This window comes from Tenrec ecaudatus, chromosome 6 (assembly GCF_050624435.1).
Source record: "Tenrec ecaudatus isolate mTenEca1 chromosome 6, mTenEca1.hap1, whole genome shotgun sequence".
Taxonomy (NCBI): domain Eukaryota; kingdom Metazoa; phylum Chordata; class Mammalia; order Afrosoricida; family Tenrecidae; genus Tenrec; species Tenrec ecaudatus.
In genome coordinates this window covers 81,288,490-81,306,278 of record NC_134535.1, presented here as the reverse complement: position 1 = coordinate 81,306,278, position 17,789 = coordinate 81,288,490, and the positions used below count along the sequence as shown (strand labels likewise).

At 53.8% G+C, this 17,789-nt stretch overlaps 1 protein-coding gene across 1 annotated transcript; it reads right to left on the bottom strand.

Annotated features, from left to right (window-relative positions):
* Positions 1 to 1,513: 1,513 nt before the first annotated feature.
* Positions 1,514 to 13,423, bottom strand: LOC142451015 (keratin, type II cytoskeletal 75-like). Its single transcript, XM_075552955.1, has 10 exons — positions 13,409 to 13,423; positions 11,075 to 11,566; positions 10,165 to 10,379; positions 9,188 to 9,248; positions 8,746 to 8,841; positions 7,797 to 7,961; positions 5,578 to 5,703; positions 5,214 to 5,434; positions 3,390 to 3,424; positions 1,514 to 1,752 (listed from the first exon to the last, which is right to left on the bottom strand). Exons 1-10 carry the CDS (start codon positions 13,421 to 13,423, stop codon positions 1,514 to 1,516), a joined length of 1,665 nt encoding a protein of 554 aa, XP_075409070.1.
* Positions 13,424 to 17,789: the final 4,366 nt, after the last annotated feature.

The following is a 17,789-nucleotide window of genomic DNA, read 5'->3' as shown; positions in this document are numbered from 1 at the left end:
AGTCACGGGAGGGCACAGCAGGCTCTGCAGGATGAGGCGACTTCTCCAAGGATCCCCAACTGGTGGGACTCCTGCCCCCAACCCCTCCCGTCTTGACTAGCCCTCCACGGTGGGACTGGAGACACCTAACATGACCCTGGCTGGCCTTCCCATCTGGCTACCTTCTCCCTCCCCGCCATGTGCAATGCCAGCCCCTTGGTCTCACACACATCTGTCTCTTCCTGATCCCAGGCTTCTCCCTCCCTGCCGAGGTCCTTCCCTGGAAGCTTGTTTTCCAGCACTCCTTCAGTCCTGAGCTTACTCTTGATCGCTGACCGCACCCCCTTCCTGGCCCACAACAATGGAGGCCCCTCTGGCTCAGGCCTGATGAGAGGGGTCTCTGGGGCTTGTAAACTCAGGAATGTGGGCGCTTCCAGGATGTCTCTCACTGCTGTCTGCAATTATGGGCCTAAACAGCTGGCTTCTTGCTCTGTGGCAGCCTCGCCCCCAGGGCTGGCTTTTAACTCCCGCTGCTGCACCCTCCGTGTGGCCTGTTATTTCTCGGCAAGTCTGAAGCTGCCAGGGAACAATTGAGCCCCTTTGCTCAGGAGGGCTGGGCTGCCCACCCTGAGTCAGTGTCCTCGGAACAGGCTGGCATAGGGAGGGACAGAGGTTGCCCTGCTGGGCATCCTGAGGGAGAGGCTGGGCAGGGCTTCTGCCCAAGGGCCCGTGTGCATTATACAATTGATGTATGTATTTGAATGGATTGTGATAAGAGTTGTATGAGCCCCTAATAAAATGTAAAAAAAGAAAAGGAAAAAAAAAATGATTAGGGCAAAGAATGTACAGATGTGCTTTATACAATTGATGTATGTATATGTATGGATTGTGATAAGAGTTGTATGAGCCCCTAATAAAATGTTTAAAAAAAAAAAAAAGGAGGAGCAGGGGGATGAATGGACACAGTCAAGCAGAGACTGGCTGGCAGCTGCTCTCCTGGTGTTTCCCTGGGTTTTGCGTGGGCTCTGAGGAAGTTAGGGGCAGGGCTGATAGGTTCTGAGCTTCCCTTGTGACGCGCTGTCCTGGGGGAAGGCCAGGCAGAGGAGAATCGCTTCGTGTTCCACACTCTTCCAAACAGAGGGCTGGCACCCAAACACATTACACATGCTTTTTAATAGACACATTCCAGGGCGGGGACAGAGGGAGCACCCCTCCCAGTAGGCAGCTTATAAACACCGCGAGGCAGTCCGGCGGATGGCACTGCGTCCAGTGGCCCTGGTCTCCACATCTGGAGGAGGGTGGGCCTGAGAGAGTCGCTGCTGGACGGCCTGGTTGCACGATACGCTGATGTGCCGCTTACAAGGGAGCGGACGTTGTGTGTCTAGAGAGAGGGGCCATGGGTGTTCCTTCGGCTGGCGGGGGTGAAGAGGCCAGGGAACGGGGCTTAGCCTTCCGGAAGCACTGACAGGCCTCCAGAGGAAAGAGGAGGGGAGATGCCCAGGGCGAGGCGAGGCGAGGCGGTGGGTGGCCGCACTCAGTGTTTGTAGCTCTTCCGGCTGGAGGATGTGGTGGAGACAAACTTGATGCTGGAGCTGCTGCCCCCGAGGCCCCGGCCGCTGCCGGCACCGAGGCCAGAGCCCCCGAGCCCTGAGCCCAGGCTGTGCCCGCCGCTGGTGGTGAAGGAGTAGCCGCTGCTGCCGCCAAGACCCAGGCTCCCCACTCCAAGGCCGCCGCCACTGCCGTAGCCACTGGACACGGTGTTGGTGACCACAGCTGCTGGGAGAGAGCACACAGAGGGGTCGGGATCAAGGGCCAGAGAGCAGACACCAGGGGGTGTCCGGGCCTAGGCCCTGAAGTATCATCAGGTAGGGGTGGGTTGCCTTCCAGTCTCAGCACCCCCCACCCAATTCAGTGAGCTCACCGGCTTATACCATTTCCCCCGCGTCATGCCCCCGCTGGGCATGTTCCCAATCTGAATGGTATCTTCTGCTCAGCACTTTGGTCCCCTTGCTGGAGCGGCCCTCTCCTCCTGGAAGCTGTTCCTGCCCATCTGCCCTCCGGGCCCACACGTGACCCTACCTCACTCTTCCCTGGGGCTTTCTCTTTCCCTTCTCCTTCCCTGGCTCCCTTCCTCCCGTCTTCTTTAGGCTGGGCTCTTGAGTTTCCTTTCATTCTGGGTGGAGGGTGGGGGGGAGGCACCTGGGCTTTTTCCATCAGGTCCCCAAACCCGTAAGCGCTGAACCTCTGGACCTATGGATAGACTAACTGACCGATCAACCCCTGTCCAGTCCACTCCTGTTGTCCCTCTCCACATCACCTTAAACGTTCTATGACCTTACTTTGAGTTCACCAGCAGGATCATCGTAATTGAAAGTGTTTTTAATCAAAAAGAAGCCTTGGCAGTGAACCTAGCCAGTCCCCAGATGAGCCCCGAGGCTCCTCTGGAACTACTAGAGAAAGGCATCAGGACAGAGACCTGTTTGTGGTCCAGAGGGCTCTGCCTCCTGGAAGGACCGCCCAATGGACCCTGTGCTTGGATGACTCCTTTTCCATCCAGAAGCCCCAACTCACTTGGAGAGTGTAGGCTGTGAAAGGCATTTCTGTCAGCCTCAAGGCCAGCACTGACCCTGCTGACACTGACCTATAGCCATTTGCTGGCCCTCAGCCCTGCCTCTCCCATCTTGGAGTTGCTGCCTGCCAGGCCCCGCTTGCCTCATTTGATGGGGCCTCTGCTGCCTTGGAACCCTGGGGTGCTGTAACTATGAATGGGGCTACCATCTGCATGGTTGGCAGTTTGAAGCCACCAATCACCTCTGGAAAAAGTCTGGGCTTTCTCCTTCCCAGGTCAGTCTCTGAGAACCGCAAGGGTCCCTGTGGGTCAGCACTGTGAGGGTTTTTTCCCCCTTGCTCCCTTGAAAAGCCATGGCCTCTCTCTGCAGCGGCACTCTGCAGAGGTGAGCCCAGCAGGGAGGCTTCTCCTTCATTCTGCTCTGGGTCCACCATGCTCCGTGTCCAGTCAGAAGGTCCCCTCCAAAGGCTGCAGTCAGCCCAGGCAACTCCTGTCTGCCCCGAACGCTCCTCACTGAACTGGCCTTGGGAGCCCAGCAAGAAAAGCTTGGAACCCTGGGCGGTGGGAGGCCTGGTCTACCGTCTGTAAGCCCATGCAGAGTGATTGGATTAGGCAGACCTCCCCCTGCCTGCTTCTGTCTTGTGGTCTCTTTTGCAAAGAGGAAAGAACCAGTCCTCCGCCTATGGCTCTCCCTTCTAATGGACTCAAAGCTTCGAACCTTCTCAAAGGAACCTGTCTCTGGGGTCTCCTGGCATGATTCTTGCTCCTCATCACCTCCCTGTCCCGTCCCCCACCCACCCACACACACTCCAAAAGACCCACGCAGGATTTCCATACTCACATATGTTAACGGGAGAAACACCCTCTCCACTCAACCTGAATGGGAGGAGGGGGAAAAGGAGTCATCATCAGGCAGAGTAGATTAGGGAGAATTTGAAAGGGCACTTTGGTAATGGTCTCAGAACAACTTCAGAGCATTTTAAAAGGGGTTTGAATTCTTTCGCTACAGTTGTAGTGCAGACCGACGCTATTTAAGTACCAGTAGTAGTAAAAATAATAATCGAATGCATAAAATAACATGGAGATTGAGGGACATGGGAGTGAAACCTGTCATCTCAGATGGTATTTTGGGCATAAACTAATTAGACAGCTTAACTCAATTAAAAGTAACCATACACTATCACCCATTGGAAACCTAGAGCTGACTAAATAACCAGAAGGTTCCCCTCTCAACAATGGGCCATTGTCATGCACTGAGCCAGAACTGGGGTGATTATAGGTGTGGGGAGGGTGTGTGATTCAGAAAACAATAATGGCCATAATTAGTCTATTATTGTCTTTGCCTCTTGGGAGCAATTTGGCCTGATTATCTTGAGCACTTCCCTGGCACTCATCCATAACACATCCTTCGAATATTTAAAAAGAACTAACATTGACCCAGTACCAGTTGCGTAGATTATGTCAGTCCTTTCAGCAACCCTGCCACCCTCTCACTGCTGTCCAGTGGATCCCCATTCACAGCCACCCCATAGGACAGAAGAAAACTAAATGCCCCTGTGAGTTTCCCAGACTCTGAACTCCACTGGAACAGAAAGACTCATCTTTCTCTGGAGGAGTGGCTGGTGGTTTGGAACTGCTGACCTTGCAGTTAGCTGCCCAACTCGTGCCCCATTTTGCCACCAGGGCTCCTTACAAGCCCATGAGATAGGTACTATTTGCTCAATTTTTGAGATGGAGAAATCGAAGCTCAGAGCAGTCATCCCGCTTGCTCACAGGGACAAGACTAGGTTCGAAGCCAGCTTCATTTGATTCCAAGTCTGTGTCTTTGATCTCTAAACAGAAGGATGGTTAACCCACCTTGAGCTCTTGTTTCATGCCATTCTAAGACCCTTGTAGCGTCGTAGTTACAAGTTGGGGTGCTACAGCAGGGTGAGCAGTTCGAAACCAACAGCCACGTGAAGAGAGAAATATGGGGCTCTCTACTCCCCCAAAGAGTTTCCATCTCAGAGACTCGCGGGGCAGGACTACCTGTCCTGTAGCGTCACTGTGAATCAGCATCGACTCCACTGCAGTGAGTGTGGTTGGTAGTGGTTTGGGAGAGCTTCTGCGAATTTCAAGGTCTTTCACTTTTTAGACTATTGGGGACCTCCTTTTATAGAGAAGTTAAGCAAATTGTGTGCGGTTCCGCAGCTGGTAACTGGCAGAGCACACAGCTCATGGGGATCCTGTGATCTAGCTTCCTCACACCATCACTGAAGAAACTGATGTCCAGAGAGAGAGTGAATACTGGCTTTCTTGGGCCAGGTAGTTAGTTAGAGGCAGACCAATAAACTGGAAATTGGAGCTGTTTACTTTCAGCTTAGAGTTTTCTGGATCCCATATCCAGACCTATCAGGTAACCGACTTTCTCCTTTGATAGATCGGACCACTGAGACACCATCAGATCCTAGATTTCTATAGGGTGCCCATGCACCTCAAATACAGGGATTTGTAATGATTTACTGGCTCAGTATATCACACTCTTTGTCACTGCCCAGTTCGACCTGTATTTTTCTCCCTTTTCTTTCCAGGTGAGAAGGGTCCTGCAGAAGCCCCAGTGCCTTGGCACCCTCCGCAGGGTGAGCTCAACTTGCTTTGAGGCTGGGGTTAGGGCATCTTCCCCGACCTGCACTCCTCGCCCTCCAGCAGCTTCCTGTAGGTGGCAATCTCCACGTCCAGGGCCAGCTTGACATTCATCAGCTCCTGGTACTCCCGCAGCAGCCGGGCCATGTCCTGCTTGGCCTTCTGCAGGGCGTCCTCCAGCTCCACCAGCTTGGCTCGTGCATCCTTGAGGGCCAGCTCCCCACGCTGCTCTGCATCAGCGATGGCCGTCTGCAGGTTGGCACACTGCAAGGGCAGGAGGCGGAGATGGGGCCCACCTGGGTGTTTCTCTGACCGTTCCTGGAGGTCTGGGGCTAAGCTTTATGCACGGAAGGCTGGCTCAGAAGGAATGGGTGTGCGGCCAACCCTTGGCTTGGCCCAAGCTTTACCTGCTTCTTGACGCTGTCGATCTCGGCTCTCAGCCGCTGGATCATCCGGTTCATCTCAGAGATTTCCTGCTTGGTGTTGCGAAGGTCGTCGCCATGCCTGCCCGCCGTGACCTGCAGCTCCTCGTACTGAGAAAAGCAGAGTGGATTCAGTGTATGAATCAAACGGCCTGGCATGGTGCTCCCTGCTGTGGAGCACAGCAGGCCATTCCCCAGACCTTCGCTCATTGACCAACAGCAGGCCATTCCCCAGACCCTCACTCATTGACTTCTAGCGATGTCTCTGTGCGTGTCTATTTGCTCTGTGGATACCAGGGCGAACAAAGTTGGCCCCCTGCCCCCTGAAGTTCACAGTTCATAGGGAGAGACGCATGAATCAGAGATACATGTTCCTCCATCTGAAGTGCTAAATGGAGGAAATGAACGGGACCCTGGGAGAATGTGGAGGAACGTGGTCTAGATTTGGGGAGTCTTTCTGGAGAGGGAAATACCTGAGCTGTGCTCTGCAGGATGGGAAAAAACAACCTAAGCAAGAGGTGTTCAGGGAGGGAGTGGTGGAGGTGGGGAAGTGGGGGGTACCAGGGAGAAGGGACATTCTGTGTGAAGACCCTGGGCAGGAAGGGTCCAGGTGAGCTTCAAGGAGAAAGTGACTTGGTTGCTGTCTATGGGGAGGTCTTGGTTGGGGGGAACACATCCCAACCATCAGCAACCATGACTTTTGGTAGGTCTCCAAACTCCAGATCCGGGGAGAGGGGGAAGTAGCGCGGAGATGTAGAAGACACCTGGTTAAAGTCTGGGAAAAAAGAATCCCTACCTTGCTCCCCACCTATTGGTGCTTCTCCAGGACACCGCAGTACAGGAGAAATGAATGCGCCTGTCCCCTCAGCTGAGGAAGGAGCCCTTGCTTGGAGGAAGACCTGCCCCATTTTGTGAGTGCCAAATAGCACAGCTTCCTGTCCACACACACACACACACACACGAGTCAAGGGCACAACAGCCACAACCAGACCAGGAATTGGTTGGTGTTAATTTAAGACACTCCCCCTTGTGGTGAAGGGTCCTGACCTGCTTCTCACTGATAAGGGGCTGCTGCCACTGTGTGGAGCCCAAACACCTGACCCCCGTTCTTGTCTGCCGCACTGCCTACCCAAAGGGACAAAGACAAGAGCAGTGCTTCTCAACCTTCCTCATGCCGAGACCCTTACACACAGTTTCTCATGTGGTGGTGACCCCCCAACCACAAAATTATTGTCGTTGCTGCTTCATCACTATCATTGTGCTACTGTTATGAATCGTCATGTCAATATCTGATAGGCAGGATGTATTTTCATGGTTACAAATAGAACATCATTAATCACAAAACAATATGTAACTATACATTGTGAAATATTTATGTGCTTTCTGATGGTCTTAGGCAACCCCTGTGAAAGGGTCATTTGACCCCCCAAAGGGGTCGCAACCCACAGGTTGAGAACCACTGGGCTAGAGAAAGAAAAGGCAAAGGAGCTGCTTGTGGACGGGCAGCAGTTCTGTGAGGGGTCTGGATTTGCAGCACGACCCGTATCTGGCTGCAGTCACCAGTTGACACCTCCTCCAGAGCCAGACCGCCCTCTGGGCAGCTGAGTCTTGGTTCAGCAACTCTCCATGACCATCTCCACTCCCTGGCTCTTTTGCTCGGCCAAGTGCCCAACCCGGCCTTCCAGCCCCACCGAGCTGCTTGCTCAGCCTTCAGTACCTCCACCGCCTTGACAACCTCCAGTCCCTTACTGAGTCTAATGGAACTGGAATCCCACCTCTTCTTGGCATCTTTTGATTCTTGCTACCTTACCCACTCCCGGGATTGCCCATCCGCCTCATTGCTTGCTCTATCTGCAGTGTATTCACGCACAACCCTAAAGCATGCTGGCCATGTAACCAGAGCTCAGTTAGCACCAGTGAGCAAATAAACTCTGTAGGCACTGTCTCAAGATGGATCCGTATTCTGGAATCCAGTCCCCAAGCAGTTCCTAAGGACGGTGGGGATAGTGAGGATCTCTCTGACTCCATATTAGTCCGCATGATTAGGTCTTCACATGCACTTCATGGCACAGGCGCTTCCACCAAACCGAAACAAATGGAAATACTCATGTGTTTCCTGAGGCTGGTGGCTGAGAGGTCAGTGATGAGTCCAGGCCACAGGGAACACTGGAGCTGGGACCTACCACACAAGCGGCCACACCCACCTTGGTCTGATACCAGGACTCGGCCTCAGCTCTGCTGCGGTTGGCGATGTCCTCGTACTGGGCCTTGACCTCGGCGATGATGCTGTCCAGGTCCAGGCTGCGGTTGTTGTCCATGGACAGGACCACGGACGTGTCGCTGACCTGAGTCTGCATCTGGGCCAGTTCCTGCCAGTACAGTGAGCTCAGCATGCAATCTGAACAGACAGTCTTCTTGAGGTTGCACAGCAGACTCCCCACAAGCTCAGGAGTCCCTTTGTCAGTCTTCCGGACTCTTCCTAGGGAAGCCACTGACACTCCGGGGGTGCTGTGCTAACACCTGGGAAAGCTCGCTGTCCTAATCAGGATGAAGGGTGTGTGTTCCCAGCATCACTTTTCAAAGCCCCCATCAGTAGGCTTCCCGGGTGTGAAGTGGAGGTAAGAGTTCCCTATGTGTTCAAATGGCATAGACTTGAACTTGACCTGTGCTATTCATGTGTCAGCATAGAAGCCTATTTTGGGATGGAGTGAATTTGGGGACCCTGTGCCAATGTATATTATGATCTCCCTAGTCCCCATTTCTACCCCCTTCCATAGACCCTGCTCTCTGCTTTCAGAGTGGCAGTGGCCCAACAGGACATCTTAGGAGAGCAAGAAATGCCTGGCCTAGAAACAGGAGCAGCTGACCTTGCTGAGCTTTCCTGGAAAGGGGAAGGGAGAAGCCAGGGAGTCCTTAAGGATGCTGCCTCATGATCTGAACTTCGGGAGTCAGCACGCCCTTCTGGCTAGGAGTTGTTCTGCCACAGGGTAGGGTTTCATGAGTTTTCCAGCTCAGGATCCCTACTCATCCTCAAGACCCTGCTCAGAGCATTTGGGCCCTCACGCCTCAGCAGGCAGCACTTTCAGGAGCAGCCATTTCTTTCTAGGCTGCAAACCTAGAAGGAACCAAACAAAAGGCCGTGCAAGCACTTACGGCCTCGTAGAACATCCGGAAGAAGTTGATCTCATCCATCAGAGAGTTGACCTTGGCCTCCAACTCGACCTTGTTCATGAAGGCACCATCCACATCCTGGAACGACAGCACAGGATGCTTCGCTGAGACCCTGGCATCAAGCAGGGCACCCAGGGGAAGCTGGGGAAACACCTTTCTGGTGCTTATAGATGGGCTTTTAGACAACTCTACCTGGAGGGGCTGGGGTCGGGGAGGAGCGATACTCTGAAGAATGGGGATGACCAGAAAGCAGAGCGGGGTCAGTGGAGCCATGAACCCAGAGGGGGCATTTCAGCAGGTGTGAGTGCTCTGGACATTCTCAAGGCTGACACGGCGTGGCTTTTCTTGGGTGGCCCTAGGCTAGGTCTACCCCAGTCCATGATTCCTGTTTGAGCCTTTCCCTTGGAAAGACATTTCCACTCACCTTCTTCAGGGCAACGAACTCATTCTCAGAAGCTGTGCGCTTATTGATCTCATCTTCGTACCTGTTGGGGAGGGAGGCACGCTGTTGAGCAAGTGTTCCATTGAACTCTTCCCCGGGTCACGGAGAACCACAATTATGGAGCAAGAGCCAAGAGACCACACATCTTCCTGGCTTTCCTGCTGACCTGCAGGTGACTGTCTGTGATTCACTGAAACCCCGTCTTTCCTCCCTCTATAGAATCGGAATCCTTTCTTCTGCCAGAGCGTTTTTTTTTTCAAAGAGGGAATTATGTATTTATGCAACTTCATCTTTTCATAGGTGTGTAGTCTCACTCTTAAAAAAAAAATCCTCTCTCAAGTGCCTGCTGAAACAGTGAGGGGAATTTCATCTGTTCAGGGCTCTGTTCCTAGCAGACTTGGGTCCATTTTCACCGCACCTCAGGGTTGCAGGTGAGCAGCGTGGATGCAAAATCCAGGGGTCAGCCTGCTACCAGGTTATCTGGGGTCATCCCTTTCCACCGGCTACCTCACCTACGACAGCCCGCAGGATGTGCAGTTACAAGTGGCCTCACAAGGACAGCCGGGTTGCCTAGTGCGTGTGTGCCCACCTCTTCTTTACTGCCTCTCTTCACTACCCAGCTCACGTGCGTCCTGAAATGCCAGCCGGCTCGGGTCCTGTCCAGTGGTGTTTAACCACCGCTGCCTGTGAAGCACGGTTCTGCTTGGTTTGCGGCCCTAAGCTCAGTCTACGTGGCGTTGCTGTCCTTGTGCAGGCATACGGATGGATAAGGAGACAAGCACAGGATTCGGGTCCTCTGGTGACTCCACACCATGCTGTCTTCAACGTCTAGGACAATGGGACATTCCCAGGCTCTCAAGCGACACTGTGGCATCTGCTCCTTGGCACCTCTTCTGCCCTTTTAGGGAGGAGTCCTGGGATGACTACAGGTGCCCAGAAGAAGCCTGTTCTCCACTTACCGGACTTTGAAATCTTCTACTACGTCCTGCATGTTCCTCAGCTCACCATCCAGCCTGCCCCTCTCGGACATGAGGCCATCCAGATTCCTCCGGAGCTCATTGATGTACACGTCAAAGAGGGACTCCAAGTTGTGTTTCACGCTCCTGGAGCCCTGCTCCTGCAGCAGGGTCCATTTGGTCTCTAGCACCTTGTTCTGTTGCTCTAGGAACCGCACCTGGTGGGGAGCAGAAGAGGATTGAATCTTGAGGCACGGAGAACGCAGAGTCAGACCCCCCTATTGATCCAGGGGAGAAAGGTGTCTTTGCACCTGGCACACATAGGGTAGTTATGCGATTGACACCAATCCCAAATGAGGAAACTCATGTGCCTACAGCAACGGCCCCTTGGATAGCCATCGAACTGGGGTAGTGGGGCTCAAGGGCCTCTGTACCCAAACCAAACACACAGCCATTGAGTCCAGTCCAACTCGTTGGGTTGCCAAGGCTGTAGATCTTCACAGAAGTAGACAGCCTCATCTTCCTCCTGCAGAGGGGCTGGTGGGTTTGAACTGCCGACCTGGAGCCCAATGCCTAGCCTACCCTGGTCCGCAGCACCACCAGGACTCCTAAGAGGCCTCTATGGGGACATTCTATGTTCTCCATGCTGCTTGTGCTTGGTTTAGTGTGTCTGTTCAGTGGAACTCCTCCTCCCTGTGTAGAATCAACTTAACTCTTCCCTGGTTACTAACAGAACCACATCACACAGCTCTGCAGGAGGTTCAAGAGAGAGGTGACTTTAAAATGCTCAGCTGGACGGCGTCTGCTCGAGCCGATGCCCCTTCCCACAGGGAGGCTATTGCATGGGTCTGAGCTCCTCCGAGAGAGTTTAGTCAATTCACCCCCAGCAAAAAAGATGTGGTTCTTGTCTCACCTTGTCGATGAAGGAGGCGAACTTGTTGTTGAGGGTCTTGATCTGCTCCCGCTCCTCCTTCCGCACCCGCTGGATGGTGGGATCAATTTGCAGGTTGAGGGGAGTCAGGAGACTCTGGTTGACGGTGACCTCTTGGATGCCACCAGAGGGACAGGTAGGGAATCCAGGGCCCCCGAAGCTCCCTCCAGCCCCACTGCCATAGCCAAATCCACTGCTGACCCCACTCCCAAAGCCAAACCCACTGCCAGCCCTGTTGCCAAAGCCACTGCGGAAGCTGCTGCTACACCCACTGGCCCTCTTGGTCCCCCCCAGGTTGTAGAGACTGCGGCTTCCAAAGCCAACCCCAGAGCCGCTGATCCTCCCCAGACCTCCATTGCCCCCCAAGGAGCGGGCCACCGAGACAGAGGTGAAGCGAGAGCCCCCTGTGGCTGGGGTGATGGCCGAAGCAGTGCTGAAGCCCTTGCGGTTGCCGGTCTGGAAGGTGACAGAGGACTGTCGGGACATGGTGGATGAGGACGGTGATGGGAAGAAGTCTTGGGTGGAGGCGTGTGGAACAGTGACAGAGGAGACACGGTCTCTGGAGAATCCTGGCTCCCTTGGCTTTTATGGGTCTACTGGAGGGGTGGGGCATGTTGATGGTGGAGGGCTTGCTGATGGCATTCGCTAGGCATCTACAGCGCTGAGCTCACACTGGGCATCTCACTAGAGATGGTGTGTTCAAGCTACCGGTTGGCTCCCCGGCACTCCCTCCTCCCCCGTGGAAACTCCTTTCTAGTCCCAACTTGATCAGCAGACGAGTGAGAAGCGCGTTAATTGCTTTCTGACATATCCTCATCATCCATCCTCGGATGGACTTGAACAAACACAGCTTCATGTTCTAACTGCCTTCTTACGCCTGGGACCACTTCCTTCCTGTCCAAACATCTTATGTCAAGACAAAGCCCTGCCACGGCCTGCTTCCTGCTCCCCACCCGGTGTTCCTCATCCGCAAGCATTTTCTCAGCTGCCCCTCCTCTGTCCCCACCCCACCTCCTCCAAGCTGTCCCTCCAGATCTCCACTATTCAGCTCTACACACACCTTCCTTTGGGACCCATCTCGTTTTGATGGCCATTTTATTTTGCTCTTAAGTCCATGATTATAAATGCCTTCCTGGTGCGTGCGTGTGTGTGTGTGTGTGTGTGTGTGTGTGTGTGTGTGTCCCCAGTCCAGTATAATGTGACTTTCAGACTCGGGCCCTCTGCCTTCTGTCTAGAGTGGCAGTGAGAGCCAAACAGGACTTGGGGCTGACTCTCAGCCCTGCTGTGCACTAGTGTGGGTCCTGGGGCAAGCCGTAAAGCTCCTCTGAGCCTCAATATGGGCATCTGTGAAATGGGCTTGGCAGTGAGCAGTCAGCGAGCCAGCTTTTGCCACAGCTGTTGCACGTGTGTCTCATAAATGTTTGGGTCATGGCTGCTCTCCTTCTAACCAATCTAATGAGCGTCAAGCACCCCCTCCCCACCCGTCCTGCTCTTGCAGAGGCAACCAAGGGGTTGGCAGGCACTCTCGCTGGCCTGACTTGGCAGGCTGGCCTCTGTAGGTGCAGTCCTGTTTTCTGAACTGCGCGTCCTCCTGCTGCGACCAGCTAGCGTCCATGGAGAGTCTCCGTGTCCCTAGGAACTGGTGCCTCATACCTGGTGTTGACACAAGCCAAAGGAGCACTGGGCCCACCTAGCTCAGCTGGCTGCCAACATGCCCAGGTTCTATCCCAGCCAGGGTGGGGTGTGTGTGTGTGTGTGTGTGTGTGTGTGTGTGTGTGTGTGTTGGCGAGGGGGGCATAATGACCGTCTTTGTTTTCTGTACTCATTAGTACATGATCATCTCTCTCCCAGAAGAAGCGACACTTGTTTCCTTTGCAGTGCTGAGTAAACTGTGCAGGGACGTACACTAAACAAAGACCGGGGGGCACGGGGGTGTTTATCTGCCATGCCCATCAGAATGGAGGCTTCGGAGGCATTCTCCTGCCCATCTCCTCTTGTGGGAAACTGCCTCTGGGCTTCCTGCCTGCCTGGGCCATTCCTCTTTCCCACACTCTGCTCTGGGACCCCCAAGCCTAGGTTTTGTCACCCCATTTGATTTTCATCCATTTCATTCCTCCCGTGGAGTACTGTCCACTGGCGTCTAAGTCCCTCCCACCCCCATGCACCCTCAGAACCCTTGGATCGTTGTTTGTGGCGCTAGAGGTGTCTCGCCCACCAACTTTGGTGAGCTTGACTGAAATGGATCATATGTCTTTCACCTGTCTTCCTTCTTCCTGCCCGGCTTCTCTGACCTTTCACCTTCACTGTGACCTGTACGCTGGTGGATGACATCTGTGGCCCCCCGGAAGCGTGTGTCACCACATCCTTTGACAGCTCAGCATGCCACGGGCTTTCAACGCCCAGTCCTGTCTTCTTTCTTTTCCGTCAAGGAGGTCTTTGGTTTTTGCTTCTCACCTCTCTTATTATTCTTAAATATCACGGCCAGAGAAACTTTTCTCCTGTGTCCCTGGAAGCTCCGTATTCAAGCTTGCGTTGGGGTTTCTGCTGCTCCCAGTGTTGGTCTAACTCTGGGGGCCAGGGTGTTTCTCTGGCCCCTAACCTGCCTCCTGGCACCATAAATAGAATTGTAGCCACAGCTCTCTCAAGGGAGGCGTCTCGTTTAAAGATGAACGTGTCTCGAGTATGCTCTTCCCTCTTCCGGGCATCTGTGTATCTCTCCAACCTGGATCTGTCTGGGAGGCCATTTCTTGAGGTTTGGGGGAGTGGCGGGTTCAAGGGCTACTATGATCGGAGCTCAGGAGGCCAAGTTTGGAAAGTCATACATCTCCAATGTCCCCATCTCCCCCACTACCACCACCACAGACACACTTGAGTCCCCTCTCTGTGGCATCCCCAGAGGGGGGCTCTCAGGCCCCTGAAAGGTAGTGGCTGTCAGATACTGCCGTGGCGGGAAAGGTGACCCTGGCTGTGAGGCGCGTGGAGAACGAAACGAGGTCAGTCAGAGGGAGTGAGAGCGGCTGAGCTGCACCCCCTACAAAGAGTGACCCCAGAGAGTTAGACCAGAAGGAATGCCAGTGCTGTCTTGGCCAGGATCCCCAACCACTTCTATCTTTGCTGTTGGTCCCTGGATTGGGACGTTTCCCCAACTCTCTGAGGGGGCGGCCCAACGGGAAACTTCTGGGAGAGAAACGTGGGGGAGTAACCAGGTACCCGCTCCCAGCTCGAAGGTGGGGGCCTAGAGGTTCTACCTGGAACCAGGAGCACAGTGTCGAGCAATCCCAGCCAGGTAACTGTGGGCATGTAGCAACAGCCTGTGGGCGCAGCTCAGGACGCTGTTACACCATTTCACAGGCTCGTCACGGGGCCTGGAGTCTGTGGTGAGTGCTGAGGTGTGTGCCGGTGACTGGGAAGGATCAGAGCATGCGTTGGCCTCACCCCCATGCTAACCTCGGGGTTTCATGAGCCTGGACATCCTGGAAACTCTTCCTCTTCCCTCCTCGACTTCTGCCACCTCCAGTCACCCAGCCCCTCAGTGAGATGCATGGCTTCATTCATTAGCCTCTTCTTTTGATAACTTTTTATTGGGCAACGACAGTCAGGCGTCTGGGTGGTCCAAACGGTTGGTAATTGAAAGTTGGCAGTTCAAACCCACCTAGCGGTTCTGCAGAAGAAGAAGAAGAAAAAATCCCATCTATCAGCCGCCACAGGATTGTAAGTGAGCAGTCCCACCGTGCCACACACGGGACCCGCCAGGGCCTGGATCCCCTTGAGGGCGAAGAGCGTGTTTGTGTTTTCCATGGCTGGCGAGCCCAGGGGCACAGCAAACTCAACATTGCAAGAGAAAAATGGACCCTTCTGGCTGCATGTGCCCATAGAGGTGGGCACAGATGTGCACAGGGAGCTCTGAGATGCTGGAGAGCCCCTGCCTCCTTGGTGGACAGATCGTGTGGCCCAGGTGCCAGGGCCAGGTGGTCTCCTCAGCTCCTAAACACTTCCCGAAGGGCACTGCACCACAGCCCCGTGGTTTACAGATCAGGAGAGGAAGGCCCAAAGCCCCAGGGGAAATGGCAGCCAAGCTGGACCTCAGTCATTGTCAGCCAGATGGTGGCACAGTATTTTGTTCCCGAGCTGCCCTCGGGGCGTCACTGCCTGGGCTCATGCCTTTCCCGCAGGTAAGTCACAGATGAATTCACTCACAGATATTTCAGATGAGATCGTATTTGTTTGCTGAGCGTACACCCACCTTGTCTGCATAAGCCTGCGTCATACCCAGGGGAGACATCTAGGGGAGGCATCATCTCCATGGGTGTGTCCCTGGAGGACTGGAGCTGCTGGGGTGGGCCTGAGCTGTCCTGGGACCCCAGCCGTGGCCAGGGCCTGCCTCACTCTGGGTTGCAGGGTGTCCAGCTTGACCTGCAGGACCTCAATCAGCACGTAGCATGGTGGTGAGAATGGGGGCAGGGACCTGCGAAAGAGGTTGGGGAAGCTGGGGGTGACTGACTCAAGGTACTTGGCGACTCAAGTTGCTCAAGCTACAGGCTGGGCTGCAAGGGCAGATGCCCAGTGAGGAAGCCCTGGGGCTCATGACTCCTGGTTGCAAAATAACTTGTCTCTTTGAAGAGGCACTCAGCAGAGGGCTCTGTCAATTAGCCGGCTCCCCTTTGGTGTGTTCAGAGTTCAATGAACTGGCATGCAACTTTGAAAGAAAGTGTGCGCTTGACTACAGATGGGCATTGGGTCTCCACTCCATGCTCCCCACCCCCATTCACATAGGGTATGATTTTGTTCTGGGTCTTAGATGCCTGATACCTGATCCCATTGACACCTCATGGTCACACAGGCTAGTGTGCTTCTTCCATGTGGGCTTTGCTGCTTCTCAGTTAGATGGCCCCTTGTTTATCTTCAAGCCTTTAAGACCCCAGATGCTATCTCTTTTGATAACCAGGCACCATCAGCTTTCTTCACTGCATTTGCTTATGCACCCATTGTGTCTTCAGCAATCGTGTTGGGAAGGTGAGCATCACAGAATGCTGGATTGTTAGAACAAAGTGTTCTTGTGCTTAGGGAGTACTTGAGTTGAGGTCCAAGTCCATCTGCAACCCTAATTCTCAACATGTAGACATGAGTACATAGCTCTATTCCCCTCTCGTCACACACAGACACATTTACACATGTACATGCTTGCATTCAGACCTCCACAAATGTCCTTTGCCTCCTGGTTCCCCCCTACATCCCCCTTTCACTTGCCCCTTGCCCCATCATCATGCTCAGCCTTCATTCAGGTCTAGCAACTCCTCATTGCTATATTGTCCCTGATCAACGGAAAAGTGGGTGAGGGGTGATAGAGGATGATGTATGATATGAAAATAATAATCTATAACGTATCAAGGGTTCGTGAGGGGGAAGAAATGGGAAGCTGATATCAGGGGCTCAAGTGGGAAGAGAATGCTTTGAAAATGATGATGGCAGCATATGTGCAAATGTGCCTGACACACTGGATGAATGTATGGATTGTGATAAGAGATGTAAGAGCCCCCAATAAAACTATTTAATAAAAAAGAAAGTGTGCTCTGGGGTCAGATGGGCTGCAAGAGCGTCCACCGCGATACCAACCGTGCATCTGATGCAGGGAATAGCTGAGCGTCCAGGAGTGCTGCCCCCTGGCCCCGCCTCAGAAAAAGGCACAAACCACGCCATATCTGGCCCCCACAGGCAGACAGATGCCCCGGTGCCCTCTGCGTGATTCCTGCCTGTGGGGCTCACATGACCTGGGTAGGCTCCCAGCAGATCCATGGAGAGAGAATTCCTTTTAAAGCAACTGCCTGAAAGTGCTTTTCATTCACACCTGCATTGGGCAAGAGTTGGCATGCTTGGAAGGAGCCCAGGAGACTAAAGAAAATGACGCATGGAGTAGGAAGTCAGAGGTGTGAGGAAAGGGGAAAGGAATTGCCTGGGAGAGTGAGCTGCCTCTCTGCTTCTCTCCCCCACCCCCACCCCCCCTTCCTCCTCCTCTGTCTCTCTGCTTCTCCCCCCCCCCGCCCCCCCTTCCTCCTCCTCTGTCTCTCTGCTTCTCCCCCCCCCGCCCCCCCTTCCTCCTCCTCTGCCTCTCTGCTTCTCTCCCCCCCGCCCCCCCTTCCTCCTCCTCTGTCTCTCTGCGGGAGTGAACAGAACTGTCAGCAGAAATAGTTCTGTTCTGTCTCAAAGGACGTCTATGTTCTGATGGTAGACAGGGGAGTCTTTTCTGGAGGGAAGCTGTAGACCAGCGGTTCTCAACCTGTGGGGTGCGACCCCTTTAGGGGTTAAACGACCCTTTCATAGGGGTCTCACAATTCATAACAGTAGCAGAATGACAGTGATGAAGTAGCAATGAAAATAATGTTATGGTTGGGGGTCCCCACAACATGAGGAATTGTAGAACCTCTGCTCTAGAGATTCCTACAGGTTCCTACAGATTCCTACAGGTTCCTACAGGTTCCCTCTGGACGATTTGGGGGTGTTCTCCTGCAATAAATGCAGATGACTCTCTTCTCTGGAGCATTTAATGTCTATGAGCTAAGTACCTGTAATTTTTACCCCGATAGTACTATTTGGGCATCACCTTATTAGTCTATAGATTGGGTGCTAAAACAGGCTTTCCTGATATCCGTCACAAATTATCCCAGAAGGTGCTAACGTCCACTTTGCTTCTTTGAAGTGG

What these genes read in the sequence shown, in the direction of transcription:
- LOC142451015 (XM_075552955.1), bottom strand. An exon ending in TCGACAGCGTCAAGAAGCAG is followed by an intron (nt 5,435 to 5,577) that starts GTAAAGCTTGGG and finishes CTGCCCTTGCAG; the next exon opens with TGTGCCAACCTGCAGACGGC. An exon ending in CTGGAGGGCGAGGAGTGCAG is followed by an intron (nt 3,425 to 5,213) that starts GTCGGGGAAGAT and finishes CCTCCCATTCAG; the next exon opens with GTTGAGTGGAGAGGGTGTTT.